This window comes from Oryzias latipes, chromosome 3, assembly GCF_053564925.1.
Source record: "Oryzias latipes strain Hd-rR chromosome 3, Olatipes_Hd-rR_3.1".
NCBI classification, from domain to species: Eukaryota; Metazoa; Chordata; class Actinopteri; order Beloniformes; family Adrianichthyidae; genus Oryzias; species Oryzias latipes.
Window position 1 is genome coordinate 19,419,306 of NC_136239.1, and position 18,557 is coordinate 19,437,862.

General features: G+C 37.6%; 1 protein-coding gene across 7 annotated transcripts in view; it reads left to right on the top strand.

Moving 5' to 3' along the window:
• The window catches only part of LOC101155017 (protein diaphanous homolog 3), a 125,192-nt gene extending 111,078 nt beyond the window's left edge, over nucleotides 1-14,114 (top strand). For all 7 annotated transcript variants that reach the window (XM_023953384.2, XM_023953386.2, XM_023953385.2 and 4 more), the window contains one exon: nucleotides 12,781-14,114. In XM_023953384.2, coding sequence (XP_023809152.1) covers nucleotides 12,781-13,142 — 362 coding nt within the window. In that variant the 3' untranslated portion in view covers nucleotides 13,143-14,114. The remainder of the gene's footprint in view (nucleotides 1-12,780) is intronic.
• The last annotated feature ends 4,443 nt before the right edge of the window (nucleotides 14,115-18,557 follow it).

An 18,557-nucleotide genomic window follows, 5' to 3' on the forward strand; every position in this document is an offset into this window, starting at 1 on the left:
TACATTTGTTAAAACAGACTTTCTGAAACATTAGGCCAATTCACCAAACACAATTATCAAAATATAGGCTAAATACACAAAATACTTTTCTCTTGAGTCAAAAGCTCACTTTGAGGTCATAATGATAATGAAGACTCTATTGTCAACACACAACACACTAGACAGCAAAACACTTTTTGCAAAACATAGGCTAAATGTACAAAATACTTGACTTTTGAGGCAAAATCTTACTTTGAGGTAATAAAAACTGTTGTTAAAAATAACTAACAACAACAACAAACCACATCTTAAAGCAATTGAAACTGTTGTGTTGTTGTTGATAAAGAGTTGGGTCTTAGTATGGGTTAAGGCTGGTGCGGTTAGGGACTGGGTTTGTCTCTGTGTGGGTCTTGGTCTAATTCTAGTATTAACTTTCTACAGCCTCATTAGTCAATCTTAAAGGAAGTTTCCTTGTAATAAATACTGATCATGATTAAATACCAACTTTGGAGGAATCCCACAACTTTTCTGCTTTAGCACAGCCTTTAAAGCAGGTCTTCTTTTCACCGGGGGGTTGATTTTGGAGTCGCCATTGTATTTGAGAATTTGACCAAAGTGTTGTATCCTTAGTGTCTTGCTATATTTAAATTATAACAGCAATCTACGAGTCTGACACAACCTAATGCCTTCAGTGTAATTAACGACAAAATAGAAGAAAAAGAAAAAACATTTTGTTTTAAATCTTTGCCTTGCCGCACTGTCCCGTCTTTGTCTGATTTGAGGTTCTAAGATTGCCTTTTTTTCAGAGTGGCATAGATCATTGATGCATGTATTTTTAATTGCTTGGCCAGTGTGGGAGTAAGTGGAAGAGGCCCCTGGACAGAGGCAGACTTAAACTCAGCCATGCTGTCCTGTCACTTAATTTGTTTTATCTCAGCCTGCCGTCCTTTCTCTATTACTAGTTTGCTGTCTCTGTGTTATTCTGAGTGCTGCTAGCTGACCTTCACTGGGACAGAGCCATGACTCTAATTGCATTGATATGTCAGTGAGCTGCACTCGTTGCAGGAGAGCATAGCGATATTAGCCTAGAGCAGTGTAGTGATGCCATGTGAGTTTACTTTCTTCTTCCTGATGGCTCACACAACCCAACTACTGAGAATGAAGACCATTGTTCGCACTTATATGGCACTTGAGGATTTATTCTCCACATGATGCCGAGGCACTTCCCAAACCTTGTGTGCAAGCCTCTGATAGCTTTTGAAGCCCCTCAACCATGGTTTGGAAAAAAAAAAAAAAAAACATATTGTGCCAGTAACATTCACCATCATTTTCTGCCGGATTGTTTCAAGGCCCGAATGAGAACCTACTGCTGTGTTTCCTAGATAGAGCAGCCAGGAAATCAAAATGTGGGGTTTACACCAGTTCACTTATTCTCCAAACAAATGTTGCAATTATCTCTGTGGAAGCTTTAATTTAGAAGCAGCTGCACAAAGAGTTCAATTTACACAGAGGACCACAAAAATGGGATGGTGTCAGTCCCTGTTGTTCTCAACAGTGTCTCCTCCTCATATGTCCCCCAGCCTCTGTAGGAATAAATACTTGTCTTCAATATGCCCCAAGCCGTGGAATAAAGATCTAGCAGTTTTGTTCCCTTATTTACTGAAGATGTGCTGTTTGTTACTGTGTCTCAATTCTAATTCTGGTATGGGTTGATTTGATCTGATTTTATTTCCCCCACTGCCAACTGGTGTGAGGGTGTATGCACATGCTTTCAGCCCACAGACATCTGTGGATGTGTATGTGTGCATGTCTGTGCCATGTTTATTCATCAGGAAGGAGATCTGAACAAATTAAAGTAGAAGCATAAATTAGGCATTTAGCAATTCTTGTTCATTTAAAAAGAAATTGTAGAAAAAGTGATATTTGAAAAAGGAATATATATGTATATACAGTACAGACCAAAAGTAAATATATATATATATATATATATATATATATATATATATATATATATATATATATATATATAATGATAGCATTATAAAACGTATCTTGCGATGATGCTGCATTCAATCTCGTACAAATCTCTCCAAATCCTCTCTCTTGAAATGTTTTACTCCTCACTATCATCACTCATATCTTCTTGGATGAGTGATGACTAAAACATTTCAGGAAAGAAGACTTTTAAGTCCAAGTGCTATGATTCAACTTTAAGACGTCACTCAGCTAAATGAGAACCTTCACCGACCACTTAACCCTTGTGCTATCTTAGATGACCCCACCCTTACATTGACGTGTTCTTCCTACCATGACAAAGGTGGATAAAGGTGGAAAGATTTCATGTAATCCATGAACACCAGTGAAGATCACAAATCATTGAAGAAAAAAAGTTCATCGCACTGTCTAGTGGGTCTAGATGACCCAACTCCCAATGCTAAATTACCTAGGATAGCACAAGGGTTAAAGTTTAAACTTTCTACTTGACCAAATGTTTCATTCCCACTAAAATTATTTTTTTTGTCATATTTTAAGCCAATTAAAGCTGTGTATGTTTGACCTTATGAGTCTTGAAAGATCTTTGTAAACAAATTAATATCTTAGTTGTTTCTTTTCTACTAGAAATCAATCAATTGAGAAGTAAAGGGAAGATATAAAGATAAGCTTGCAGGAACAAGGTGTAGACAATGTTTTCTCAAGTGGTTAATGCGTTGTTTTGAGACTTATGAAATCTCCTTGTGTGAGAATGTATGCATTCATATTATTTTACAAGAGTGTCTCATCACTAAATGCCAGAAAGGTTGCAAGGGTGCAATAGCCATTTTCCTCTAAATAGCAGGCTTTACATCTCCAGTAACTATGAAACGTAGGCCTATTCCTGAATTTAGATGTATGAATCAGGTTAGTTTGAGTGTATCTAATCAGTCACTGGTGACATTTGCAGCATGAGCTCTAATGTTCTTTTTGCTGACAGTTTTCCTTCATACACTGTGACATAAATGACTAACAGATGTGCTGACAGTAGAGGTATCAAGATGAATGGACACTTATCGTTATTTTAAAACCTTGCAAAATTTATACAGAGGCCTGTTGTCGACACCGTAGGGGTGAAATTCAACTTTATGTGGCTTCTCTTTTGGTAGACTCTCCATTTCTCACATTTTGACAAGCCAGTGTTGATCTTTTTTGTTTGAATTAGAGCCCAGACCACTTTGATCTTAAGATGTCTTGTGCTGTCAGAGGCACTTTCCACTGAAATGTGTCAAGTAATTTTAGTGCGGTTTTACAAATGATCTTATTTGCTCACTTTTTAAAATGAGACCTGTCCCCATTTTTCTTTAAGAAGAAAACTTTTTTTTTCTTTTTCTCTCACTTCTGGCTGGTGGTGGTCTGGAGTCTTGAGGAAGACGAGAGGTTGAAGGACAGCTGAGGGGTAAAAAGCACAATGGGGAAAAAAAAGTGGTTTCCAGACAGCAGCGGAAAAAGGGAAAAAGAAGAGAATGGGATAAAGGAGGCAGGAAAAAAAAGTGTTCAATTGTTTGAATGAGCAAAAGCTGTGCTGATGGAGACAGGCTGGTTACCAGATGGGTTTTGTCAGAGAGAAAAAGGGGAACATAGAAAGGAAAATGCTTAAGAGATGGTGGCTGATGTGGCTGTCTGTAATGCGATATGGCAGAAGCGATTTTATTTTTAGGACACAGGCCCCCAGAACGATAGATTTTATAGGGTTTTGAGTGGGTTGATCTTTTTAAATATTCAGCTTCAATGAAATATGGAGCATGACTCCAGGCTGTTTGGAATTCATAAGTCTGTTTGGCAGGGCTAGCTCTGCATATTGAGATCTGTCAGAGTCGGCCTGAGTGTTAAACAGAACCCCGCAGATGGCAGTCCAAACAATGGCGCAGAACAAACACCTCAGAACGAATAAAAAAAAAAACGCATGAACGTCTTGTCTTGGAGGCGGAAATCATTTATCAGCTTTTAATGCAGTGGGACAGAATATTTCTATTGTGCTTTATAGTGCTTTTATGGACCAGATTCAGCCAAATGAAGAGCTGCTGCTGAGTAATCCAAACAGAGTGTGTATGCAGTCTTCCTTGTTCTTTAAGTAAAACCTGTCTTCATAACTGAACCAATTAGAAACTTAAATTTACCGATAATTTTTACTATCCTAGTATTTTTTTCCTTCCCTTAAGGAAATTGTCATTCATTCATTCATTCATTCATTCATTCATTTTCTGTACCGCTTTGTCCCTTTCGGGGTCACGGGGTTGCCGGAGCCTATCCCGGCCACTTGGGCGTAGGCAGGGGATGCCCTGGACAGGTCGCCAGTCTGTCGCAGGGTAGAACGTCCACAATCACACACCCATGCACTCTCACACTCACACCTATGGACAATTTAGAGTTGCCAATTCACCTATGAAGCATGTTTTTGGACGGTGGGAGGAAGCCGGAGATCCCGGAGAAAACCCACGCATGCACGGGGAGAACATGCAAACTCCACACAGAAAGGTCCCCAATTGATGTATTTTTCATATCCCCCAGCCGGGACTTGAACCAGGGGCCTTCTTGCTGTGAGGCAAGAGCGCTAACCACTGCGCCACCGTGCAGCCCCCTTAAGGAAATATTTAGAAAAAAAAAAGGAAATATTTAGAAAAAAGTTCATTTTATTATTTTTGTAATTTAATAGGATTTGACATCAGAAAAAAAAGTGATGTTAATACATGAATTTAAATAAGATTTGTTCAAGTCGGATTTGGTCGGCATGATCAATTTATTATTGCCCCTCATCTTAATGGCATTCCACAGATACCAGTATTTGACCACAGACTTGTGCCCTAATGTCCCATAGTTTTAGTGGTAAATTATTCAAATGTGTTATTTAGTTATAAGGTAAAAAATTAAAAACAATTTAAAAAAAAACAATGATTTTTTTTTTTTTTAAATTAATTAACCCTTCTACTGTTTTTATAGGGATTCCACTGAAAGGCATCTGATCTAATGTTCTTTACTGTCAATTGAGTATGTCTCTGTTCAATAAAAAAAGAGTGTTTGACTTTTATGTTTAAAACATTTTTTAATGTTTAATACATCCTTTGACACTGAAAGCACCTGCTGTGTCTTGAAAAATGTCTTCACTGACAACAGAACAGGATAATAAGGATGTTGGAGCACAGAAAGGTTTCACTAGCAATGCAAAGTTCTTTACTAAAATGTGGTCAGTGTTGTTTTTTATATATATTTTATCTACTCATATTTTTTTCTAGAGAGTGAATATGATTGAACAACTTAAAAAAACTCATTTCCAATCTGACATTATTAAGCAGGCATAGAAAAACATGTCAATGTTGGGTATACAGTTGAAATAGACATGTAAAAAAAAATATCCCTACAGGACTTAAATCTCCTATGTAAGAGTGTCTTTTTTCTTGAAGTTTTGCTTTCCAGGTCAGTGCTGAGTTTCAAATTGTAATTCAGATGTTTTTTTTTGTTTTTTTGAATCCTTCAAGACACCTGATTCAAAGCTTGTGCACAAATATATTCTTCCGTTTGTCTTGATGATCCATTTGTGATTGCTCTTCACGTCTGGAAGCTTCTAAAGAATCAATATTTCTCTTTCCCTGTGTGTGACATGTATACACTGCTAAAGACAGCAGCTCATAGAAGCCCCTCACTTGGCGCAAAGTGACTGGGGGGCAGAATTCAAATGCACCAGACTGCGACTGCTGGGGATATTGACCAGCAGTAATCACACAAACAACAACAGGTAGCGGGGCCTGAATCCAAGGCATGTTTAATTCATGCCAGGTGCAGCACAGTACACCGACTGTACTTCATTTGTGTTCATACCGCACGTATTTGCTTCTCTGCAGTGATGGGAGTCAGTCATGTTGTGTTTGTTTGTGTCTGATGTTGGCTGTTTTGTTTGTGTGGCACACATACACAAATGAGAGACCCCAGGAAGTGATGATGTCCCTGCATACAGCTACATTCTCAGTTCATTACCCTGCATGTACAAATAATTAGTTTAAAACGGGAGTGAGAGCTTGGGTTTCAATAACCATCTGCCAGGTGCATTCTCTACCAAAATAATAGAGGCAATTATTATTTTTTCTTCAGATTTTCATATTATCTAGGCAAAAGTAACAATAATTACTTTTAAATGATCATTTTACAGCTATAAAAAAGATTTCCTAATATTTTTCATTGTGCAATCTTCATGTAGACATTTGTATTTTTTTCTTCTCATCTATTGTTTTTATTCTTTTATTAAATAAAAGGAATAATTTCACATATGAAAGAAAGAAAAGGGGGATTTTACAAGAAAAAAAGCAAAACTAGAAATGAATCCAGAAAATAATTGTTAAAGTTATTCCAACAGAGTCCTTTTTTCCTATTTAGAAGAAAATCCTTTTCTAATTTGTTTTCAGTGGAGAATTTGCAGTGAGCTTGTGTCTGTAATGTAGCAGCACTACTGGCAAGCTAGATGTGGAAGCATTGTTGAATCCATTAAAGCGTATTAATGCAATGTCATGCTTGACTGAACCTGATAGTGACTTGAGTTCAAACTCAGGGGCAGACAACTTGAGAGACATCCATCTCCCTTTCTCTCTCTCCTTTACTCTCCAGATGCACACATGGTGCTGCTCTGTTCATGAAAAACAAAACAGTGGTCATTGGAATAACTTTAAACTGACAAAAGTACTGATAAATACGTAATTAACCAATGAAAATCAAACGTTATTTTTGGAATAGTTATTTTAACAGGATCATATAAAAGGAAGACAAATGGATCATTACCAGAAAAAAAAATAATGGTAATTAACATCTCTAGAACCACATAAAAAGAAGCAGGGCTGTGTAAGAGATTAAAAAGATGCATGCCAAAAAAAGAATACTGTCCCTACTGTGATATGGTCTTGGCTGCTTTGCTACATCTGGCACAGGGTGTCCTGAGTCTCTGTTACTACAGTAAGATCATCAAAGCATTCTGGAGAGAAATGTTCTGGCTTGTTTCAGAAACCTTGGTCTCATTCACAAGTTATGGGTCTTCCAACAGCTAAGAACACCCAAGCGTGTCTAAGAGAAAAACATTGTGCCATTCTGGAAAGGCTGTCGGTGAGCCTTAATCTAAATCCTACTGAACCTTTGTGAAAAGAGCTGACCGTGCTGTCTGGACAACCTTCAACATGAGGTGACGGCAGCCATTTACTTTCTAGAAGTGCACCAATAATCCCTATTGACAGGTGAAAAAAGTATTTGTTGGCAGGCATTGCCTCAAATAGTTGTGCAACAAAATATTTAGCATAGCATCATCTTTGTCCAATATGAATTGGAAATTATGCTGAACAATAATTTGTAAGGGCTGTTTGAATATTAGGCATTTTTATATGCATAGACATATGTTAGGTTTAGAGTATTTCAGTGATCATTGTGGGTTTGTCAATCATTTAAACAGTGGTATCAATTTTTTTCTCCACATATGATAAATATAAAACACTGACAGTGAGGCAAACAAGTATTTGTCAGTCACTGATACTGCAAGTTGTTCCACTTAAAGAGATGAGTTTGGTCTGTAATGTTCATCATAGATACTCAACTGTGAGAGGCGGAATGTATAGAAACCAGGAAATGTATTAAGCAAGGGTTAATGGCCGACGAAGTGTACGTTTATTACTTTTTAACGCACGCCGTGGAAGCCTGAACCGTCCGATGCGAAGCGCTTCTAAGAAGTACAAGTAATATACAAGAAAAGTAATATTAGGAACCCCAAATGATAAAAATATCAAAAACAATAGCAAATGTTTTTGGTTATTTTTTGTGACATATTTTAATTGTAGCTTACAAAAACAACAAAAAATCTAAATCTTCTTCATTGACAAATCTGATTGTTGAGTTTCACAACAAAAAGCTTTGTGAGTATTTATTAAATTTCACACTGAAAAAAGAAGGGCCCACTTCTCTCAAAGACAACATTTCCAATCAATCAAAGAAAACGACTAAGCTGCTGTTTTTTGTTTCAATTGTCATCGTCTCTCTTTCACTTTTGTTTCATTCTTGCTTTTTTTGAACTCTCATTTCACTACTCGTCTCACTTCTTTTGAAATTATTTTTGATGCTTTCTATGGAAGAGAGAAGGTTGACAGTTTAATATGAACACACAGTTGACTATAACCAGCAAACAAGGGACACACCGACAGGGACTGGTGCATTGCCAAGTAATGAACTTTAATTACAGCCAGCCCTAAGCACACAGGGGAAGTTAACAAGCTGTCTGCCAGTATTTGCCTTTTAGAAGCCTTGCTGGGGAACTCTGGCACGTGATGAATGTTTTATTAAAACACACAATGCTCAAATATATCTCTTCTTTCATTTTTTATTTCATGAACACTATACAATTATAGCTCTCTTCAAAATGATGCAATCTAACACATGACATAATCTAATGCTCATTACCAAAGGGATGAGTTACTTTTCTATCAGTGGGGGGAAGAGGGTTTCTGTATTTTTAGTTCGATCCCAGTAATGGGACGTCCATTCAAAAGACAAAGTTTTGGGCTGTAGTGCTTGTTTTCACCTTTTTTCTCTTTTTCTAAAACAGTTTTTTTCTATGATTTTTTTGATAGGTTGCGCCAGCTATCAGAATTGTCTAAAAAAAAAAAAGTTAAGCAAAATGACAATATATAGTTAAGTCATTTATGATTGCTTCTGAACGTGTGGATGCATAACGCAGTCATCCTTCAGACACCAAATCACAGAGCATGTTGCCAAACCATCTTGCTGTGTTTTGATTTATGACAAATGAAAAAATGTGTCTTTGATCTTAGCAACTTTAACTTGTTGTCAGTCACTCATCAGGGGGGGGGGGGGGGGTCTCCTGGCTGCATGACTACTCTCGTTAAAGTGATCAAATACAGTAAAACTTCACACGAGATGAGAGAAAGCAGAGATGAGAGGCACGGCTGATCTGCATCTGTGTTTAAAAAGGCAAATGAACCAAGTGATCCGGCAAGGAGAAAATTACAAATCATCCACGCAAGTTCTTGCAAATACAAAAATAAGATCTGCTTCTTCTTCTCCATTGGAAAAAAAATGTAATTACAGATAGATAACACTCTTGCTCCATGAAATCCTGAAGACATCCTTAACCACTAAAAACAGCAGCATATCTGTTTGGTTTTCGATTTGTCTTGTTTCGTTTTGTAGCTGAACCTGTGTCGGTCACCGGGGAAAGGTTCCGGGCTTTAGCCATCACAATGTAAAGGCACATTATTCAGCAAAGCTAGGAAATGACTGGCTTTTGGATGTCAGCTCTGTTATCGTATTTTTGCTTTTTCATTGTACCAAACAGCAAAGCAAAGGACAGAGTCTGTTTAAGAACTTTGATAGAGTGGTAGCTAAGCACAATCGCTATGTTTTTGATATCCTTTCTGGAAAATAGGGGTCCCTTCCTCTATCTTATATGTTGACTGTGTTGCTGCAGTCCTAGATTACTGATAAATACTACACAGTGGCAGCTTTGCTTGACTGTAGGAAAGAGAAAGTGATGCAGTGTCAGATTTTCAATATGTCTGCAGTAAAGTACTGCAAAATATCATCAAACATTACTGTTTTTGAACAAAAGGCTGTGTTAAAAAGAAAAAAATAAACATGTTAGGGAACATACAAAAAGGAAAAACAAGATGTTTTAAGGGAAAGAAAATGGAGCATTAAATAATCATGGACTGTGTTTTTCAAGATGGAATAATGGAGGGCTTCTACTACTCATCAAGAATTACAGGGAAGTATCCTAATTGCCTTAATCTGCTTGTGCTTTAGGACAATTTTAAAAAAGGAAATATAAAAAAGAGGCCCAATAACCTTCCTTAAAAATTTTAAAGTGAAACAAACAATTGAGATGCTGTGAAATGCCTTCACAGCATTTAAAAGTGGTTTTCTCATTTTTCCAGTTTAGCCTTTAACACCATAGATGTTGCTGGTGACACCCGGACAACGCGCTCTTTGGCATACAGTAACTCACTGACCGTTTATCCTGTCAATGTGAATCCGCATTCTATTGTTAAGAAAAGCGGCTTTTCGGGTTTACACCAACATGTAAATAGCTTTTTAAATTATACCACCTTGTTGTTTGCATTTACGCTACATTATTTTTTTTCTTGTCTTTTAGAGTATTCTTAGTCAATTTTTCCCTCTGATGTCAGTTGCTATGGTAACGAACAAATTTCCTACGTGTGGGATCAATAAATTAAGTCTGATTCTGATAACTCATCGTTACGAAAAGTGCTGCAAAACGCCACAGCATCAGCTGATTTTCGTTGATAGTGGAAGCAGTTCAATACTGTGAAGGGTTGCATATCAGTGCAAGGTTGCTTTTCTCCACTTCAGATCCTGCTGGAATTACGTTAATTGAGTAAATAATTGAAGGGTTACAGTATTTGCAAGAACATCAACACTGGAACAAAAGCTCCTGTGTTAAAGGGTTATGGTGAACATCTATTTTCCTTGGTGTCCTGACAGGTGTATTTGAGTAGAGACTTTGACTCATCCCATGGGGGAGCGCTGATCTGCAGACACAGACACACGCAGGGACCATTTGGTGGTTTAACCCCCTAAACCCAACAACTCAATGCTTAGTATCTTGCAGCGAAGCACTGGGTCCCATTTTCAGAATATTCGGTATAACCTTCCAGTCTCAGGGTGGGCACTCGTCCACAACGTCACCTCAAACTTATTCTGATCAACCCGTGAACCAATGTAGCACTGCTGGATTTATCTTTCATTTGATGACTTTTGGAGTTTTATTTGTTTTCCAAGTCTTGCTTCATTTATTTTATTTTGTAAATATTTATGAACATTTAAGAAATGCAAAACCAGTGAAGCATTCTTGGCAGCTAATGGAATGCCAGTTAGTATATGGACCAAAAGGTCAGACTCTGCTTTATTCAAGCTCCATCTGTGCAAGAAAACGATTTACCATTTGAACTTGTTAAATAGTAGGCAGAAATGTAAATACATTTGAGCTAACTGGCTCTTCTATGTAACTGTTGTCAGCTGTCAGTAAAAGGAGTTCATCCAGCGACATGAAGCATGTTTTACATCTTTCTGACATGCATTACAGCTCAGATAAAGCCGGTAAGGCTTCAAAGAACGAGCCAAAGGTGTCACAGGCCAGAGGAGTGGAACCAAACTCAACTTCCCAGCTCTTTGATCATAAAGGCCAAGAGCCTCGTTTGGAAGGGGTGAAATGCATCTTAAAAATATGTTATTTTACCTTTTTTTTTTTTTAAGCGCAAATATGCATCCCATAATTTAGGACTTGGTACTTTTTTATGTTTATACATCAAAGACTTCCCACTGTTCCATAAATGTAAATGGATTCTAAGAATGTATGTATTTTTCACAACAATTGTTTTCAGACTACCTTGCTGTCTTCCTAGAGTCGGGTTAGAGAATTGTAAATAAGATATCAGAATGCTAATACTTGATAATCTGACTGATTATTCCTGCAGCATCAGCTCTGAATTACAGTGTGTGTCAACTGCTAAGAATATGTGTTTTTTTGGGGCTCGGATGAAAACCAATGATAGTTTTTAGAGGGAGGACAGAGGAGCAGAGAGGGATGGGGAAATTGCGTGCACACAGCTAGGCAGCAGGGAGAAATTGTTAGCTGTTACAATTGCGACTGTAGCTACAGGAAAGAGGAGTGGACAGGGTTTGATCATCAGAGCAGATTGAGATCTTCAGTTACACCAGCAAAGAAGAGCATTCCACTCTTGTTTAAAGCCCATCGTGATGTCTTTTTTTTTTTTTGGTCATTGCCTTTCTTGGCATCATTTTGCTGCAAGGATCTTCTTGCCTTCTCCTTTTATCCTTATTTATTTGTAAAAGGTTTTGTTCAGGGACGTTCCTTGTCATTCTTCCGCTCGCCCCATAAAACACACTGTCATGACTGACTGGCCACGCTCCAAACTCATTACCGATTGGCTGACAGAGCGGGTCGCTTGGTTCTGCTCCGCTGTGTTGACTCCTGTTTGCCAGACATTGCAGGCTCAGGAAACTTTAAATGCAGCGGCGGCTCTCCCCTCAGCCTCACACTCAAGGTCACATGAATATGGATTTGGCCTCTCATTCCAGTGCACTGACGATGAAGTCTAAGATCCACTCAGAGGGTTTATAATTCAGAAGACAGGTCTGATTTTGGCATGTGGGCGTCACTCTCCCCCAGTCTTCATGGTGTTATGTGTGGAGGAAAAAAAAAAGATGGACAGGACTTCTACTGAAGCTGAGAGCTGAGTCAGAGACCAGGAGGACAAGAATAGATGATGATGAAGGGAGAAACACGGGATGGGGAGTTGGGTGGATGGAAGGTGATTTCAGGTCCAGAAGCTTGAAATGGCACAAAAAAAATTCTATTGAGTTTTTGTTGATGAGCCATATCCATTTTAACACAGAGCAACCTGCACGCCACGGCCTGATGTGGGGATTCTGTCGTCAATGGTGTGTGTACACAAAGGTGTTTGTGTGGATGCTGACCCTTTTTGTGTGCTTGTTGCATGTGCATTTGTTTTGCATGCCCTTATTGCAGCTAGAGCGCCCATTACTTTCTGAGTACTTTTTGTTTTTGCTTCTCAATGATTGTCACTGCTGTCACTAGACGCTTGCTTCTCCTTGTAATTTCATCTGAATTCTGATTAACCTCTTTGCCCTTCATTCATTTTACTAGTCAGTCACACAGCTCCACCTTCTCACTCTCCATTCTCATTGTTGTAATCACAGCTTTGCCTCTGTTTTATTCACTCACAGAAAACAACAAGCCACCATTACAAAGGTCTTGCTCTCGACAGAATGTAAATGCCAGCTTGGCAGCGGCGGGGAAAGCTTCGTCGGCCAAGGAGTCCCGTAACGAGTCTGAGGGCCATCCATCTGCCGCCAAGTCTCAGGCATCCTCGTCTATAGAGTCAGGTCGCAGGAACAGGAACCCTCCAGGTCAAAACTACGGTCTGGAAAGGGAGAGGGTGGTGGAAAGGGAGACGCTTAAAGGGACCAAGAAAGAGGTGGAGGTGGAAGCAGAAGCCCTCCAGCCTTCCTCCTCTGCAGTCAGCAGCTTCAACGCCAATGGAGAATCAGATGTTGAGGCTCTTCTGGCCAAACTCAGAGCCTTGTAAGATTTGTATTTTCTAATATTGACAAATTATCTGCAACATAGATCATTATTGCTCACTCATCTTAACATGTGACCAAAAAAAAACGGTTCCAATAGACTTTCTAAGGAGGCAACATTATTTATAGAAGTTACTTGTCAGGTAGAACAGATGATTGTGGTGACAAAATTAATAAAATAAAATAAATACTTTGACTGAAATATTTGATGATACTACTATCAAAAAACGTCTGTAAAATGAAAAAAAAAGCTGATCGCTCACAATTTTAAACTTTTTCAGAAAGTTTTTTTCCTATAGCTCTGCCTTTATTTACACAGATATGATTATTGAAATGAAAAAGTTGTCAGATTTACTAGAATCTGCTTCTGCACTCCATAAAGATTGGTTTGACCAGGTGTTCCACTCCTTGCTATGCCAATTTGTTTTTTTAAAGAAAACCAAATATAACTTTATCAAGTCTTTTTATAATCCTCACTCTTTAATTTTGTTTTCTAATCCTATACCCGTATTTTTCTGAAATATTTTCATTTAATGTTATTGGAATTTTCTCATTTTAATCTGGCATGTGCATCTATTACTTTTTATTATAGATCATCTTTATTTGTATTCCCGTTTATTACTTAATCCGTATAATCTATTCATGGAATAAATTTAATAGTTAGGACACTGACCCAACTTTAAAAAAATCAATTACAAACTAAACTTTGAACGGTATAATTAACTTACCATTTGATTATGCTGTCACAATTCTAAATGCTAAACAGATCTGACTATTTAGTGGCTGTAATACTTTGCAAAATCAACCTACAGAGTTAGGAACAAAAAGTCTAGAATTCAACTCTAAAACAGAAGCTAATTTAGCTAATTTAATCCAATTAATGTTAAGAATTGTCTAGAAGACCATCTTAAATAAAGTCCTTGTGTTTCTATGTGTACCTTTTAATTGTATTTACAATAAAATCACATTCTCATTCACATTTTGTCTTTGCCATAATTCACTAAAGTCGTACGGTGTCTGCACTGTGGCTGTAGCCTGAGTGTTTTGTTGATTTTGTCGTCCAAATGCCAACTACAGTTGACATTCATTAGTAAACCACTAAAATCAGGAAGATTGTTACCAGTTGGCACCACAGTTCAATTAGTAAAGGTCTAAAATTCTGTTACCAAAGTCAGGAACTCCAGAGTCTTCTGATTATTTGTGAAATTCTTTAGTGAGTTGTTGGTTTTTCTTACCCCTTCCTAAGCCCTCCAGCTGTTTGTGCAGCTGATTGTCTTTTTCCTCTTCCCCTGAGTGTGTCAAGGAGTTGCTACACCTCACAAAATGGTTTGCAGTTAGGCAGGTGAGTGGACGTGCACTACAGTCTGGCTGTGTACAAACACAATAATCATTTTGGATCACAGAAATACTTACAAAGTGACTAAGTGTTGCTCAAAAAGTGCTGGGAGTTGTTTGTTGTAATGCAGGTTCAGGTTTTATTGAATTTGTGAGTGGATTTTCTAACAAAATGCTGCAGCACTGTGACTTCACTACATCAAAATGTTATCAGATGACTTGAAGCTTTTGAATAACACAATTGAACTTTAACCAGTCGCTTATATCCACTAAGGTAGGCATTACAGAGCACAGATTAGAGTTTATACCTGCTTTTAAAACCTAAATCAGTTTTGGACGAACAAACAAGGTGCTCAAAACCAGATGTCTCCGATAATCTGGGCAGAGACCGAAGCTGAAAACGAGGGGATGAAAAGCAGCACAACAGTTAACCCCCTGTCTGACGAGGTCTGCTGCCTGTGCCCTGGCAGCTGGTGAATTTATTCAGCAATGGGAGCAGCACAACTGTCCCCATCTGGAGTAGAGCCAAAGACAAACATCGACACAGCCATGCAAACAGCCGTCTGGAAGGACTGAGCATTTGCTAACTAAACTCCTCCAGAGGCCTTGATCCAGCTTTAGCTGCCTGCAGCACGTTTCAGTTTAAAACCAGAGCAAAGCTTCTCAGTCGAGATGCAACAACTATATAATAGGTTGCTGTGGAACACATGCTTTAAAAAAATAGCCACTTCGTCATCCCCCAAACCCCTTTATTAATCTTCATTTAAAGTGGCCATTCTGTTTGTTGATTAATGTAGTACATTTTATGTCTTTTTTTTTATTGTAGATTGTAATTTGTTGCCATCTATGGTACTTTTAAAGTCCCACTCCAATCCTTTTTTATTCTATTGTAAAAGTGTTCCCAGTAGTTGTTTAATTATGATTATACCATTTAGCCAAAATAAAATAAAAAACCATCGTCTTTTAGGGCACGGTTTCTGCAGAAAGACAAGAGTTCATTAGAAATTCACCTTTCAGTTGTGGGTGGAACTGTTGGCTAGGAATAACCCTCCACTTATTTCCCATGATCCCTTTGTTTACATCTTCTCCCACTAAGCCTATAGCCCCTCACAACCCAAACCTAACATTAACGGTGAACAAAAATGGCGAGCAATATTGGTGCTATCCAGCTGTACACTTTTAAACCGGAATCCAGCTCAGACGAGGAAAACAAAGACAGACGTAGACCTATTTGTCTGCAAGTGAATGCATCGTAATGGAGCGGTAGAGAGAGCTTGTGGCCTGCCAATGTAGTTTATACATCACAACTACAAGATTTTTCAAACAGCATTTTTTGTCTGCCACGATTTGTCACCACGATTTGAGTAAAGAAATACTCGGAAACATGTCCTCTATTATTAGAAAAATACACAAGAACATGGTTGGAAAAAACACACAATTTTTATTGGACTGGGTATTTCAGAAAGTGTTAATGCTAGAAACAATGTTGAAAAGCACTTTTTAGTAACCCTAGTGCTATCCTAGGCATTTTAACATTGGGAGTTGGGTCATCTAGACCCACTAGACAGTGCGCTGAACCTTTTTTCTTCAATGATTTGTGATCTTCACTGGTATCCATGGATTACATGAAATCTTTCCACCTTCATCCACCTTTGTCATGGTAGGGAGAACACGTCAATGTAAGGGTGGGGTCATCTAAGATAGCACACCAAAACACCAAAAGTGTAGATGCAATGACAATAGGTTTGTTTTTGTTGTATTTGGCTAATTTTACTGTTTTCCAAACAGTGAGGCAACCTTGGAGACACCACACAATGCATTGATCTAGGAGGACACAACTGCCAGCCCAAAAGAAAAAAAAAAAGCTAGCTTCAAAGTGGCACTTTCTTGAAATAGTAATGCACAAAGGAAATGAAAAAGCTCTTTGTTAAATGATTCCCCACAACTCATTATGTTTGCCAATCAAGTAGCAACGCTGTTTTTCATTTTTTTTTTTTAAATGCCTCTCAACACAGCCCTGAAATCCCCCTGACATCACACTTGTCATCCAAACTGAAGCTAATTGATGTCAAACTAGACAAACCTAAGAAAACAGAATGGGAAAAGCTAAGAGGGTGTTCCGAGCATAAATAAAAAGAATGACATTCTATATTTATATTTCATAAGGTTTTATTCATTAAAAAGAAAATATTTAAAACATATAAATCTTCCTACCAATTTAGAATTGTGTTTTTCAATTGTAAAATTGTGTTAACTTACTTTCTTAAAGTATTTGGGATTGACTAAATATTTAGGTCCAATAATTTATATCCAATAATTTTATGACCCAAAGATGTCAATCTGAGCCCCCTCAGCAGCATTGCATTAAGATAGGGGTATGATTTAAGCAGTCAAAGGGACTGCGTGGGCTAAGGGCTACTTGAAGAAGTCACGGTCAAAGAGCAGTGTGCTGTGCTTAAGTTCTGCCAAACTACGAAAGAGCTGTGTATGAGCACAATGCAGAAACAATTTTGTTATCTGGGCCAAAGCTCGTTTAAAATAAACTGGCACAAATTGGAGAGCTGTGCTCCGGTCAGAGAAATCAAAATCTCCTTTTAAAACCACAAACCCGGGTCCCCTGACTACGAAGTGAGAAATGTCTAAATTGTTGTCAATGTGCAGTTTAAAAGCCGGCATCTACCAACACACTGGGGTGCCTTAGTGTGTTGTACAACAGCTTTCACATCTGGAATTGAAATATCGGTTCTGTAACAAACAGGTTATAAGGCAACATTGTTTCTGACTCCGACTAAAACGAGACTATGTGAAGGTTTGTCTCTTTTACCAAAACAATGGTGTAACTATTACAAAGTATTTATTAGTTTAAAAAAGGACCTTTTTGCCAAGATTAATTTCATGCACTTCAGTTATTTCAAAAACATAATTTCATTTTTTTTTTAAAGAAAAACAAGTATTTTTCCTGTTCTGGGTTACAGCACGGACGCATGTGGCTCACAGCGGCTATACAAGTGTCTTCAAGTGACTTAAAAAGTGGATTCAAAAAAAGAGAGCTGACCATGGCCCCTAAGAAAAAACCTAGGGATAACCTTTTTAACCCTTGTGCTATCCTAGGCACTTTAACATTGGGATTTGGGTCATTAAGACCCACTAGACAGTGCGCTGAACCTTTTTTCTGCAATGATTTGTGATCTTTACTGGTGTCCATGGATTACATGAAATCCTCTCCACCTTTATCCACCTTTGTCATGATAGGAATAACACGTCAATGTAAGGGTGGGGTCATAGGACAGCACAAGGGTTAAAAGAATATTTGACGAGATCCAAGCTACGTTGCATCATTTCATGGAGCGAGTGAACGATATCATAACATATTTTTAATAGAACATAAAAATAAAAAGAATGCTTACCGGTAATCAATTACTGACGATGGCTGAAATGAATGATTTCTAATAATATGACTTCATTTGCTTCAAAAATTGATTCATGATTTTTCCTTATTAAACATAATTTGCACATATTTTTTGAAACGTGAGCAATTTTTGCTATGAAGATTTTTGAAACAGTGTTATGTCTATTTTTCTGATATAGTAATATTTTTTAATCATATGCATGATTTTTATAATTAACATAATCTGCATATATTTTAGATAACTGATCTGCATTTGCGGTGTTGATTTCTAAAATAGTTATGTCTATTTTTACATTATAATTAAGTAATTCATCTTTGTCATATGCTTTATTGATATTTCAGGATTCTTAATTCTGTCTGATAAAAGCTAGGAACCGGATAATGATAAATCATCTAATAAAATGGTTACGGTAGAACACGGGGTGTGATTATATAAGTTCGCTTCCTTCCACTCCCTTTAAAGCAATATTTAATTTTATGTCTAATTATCCTAAGTTTGATTTTTCATTGTTTGAATGTATAACTGATGATTGTATTGTTTTTGTGAATTATTTTTACTTGATTGCTTGAAATAAACCATTTTAAATCAAATCAAAAACATATTTAGTTAGACACCAATTGTCCAAGTTCTCCCTCTTAAAAGATGAGAGGGGCCTGTGATTTTCATCATAGGTAT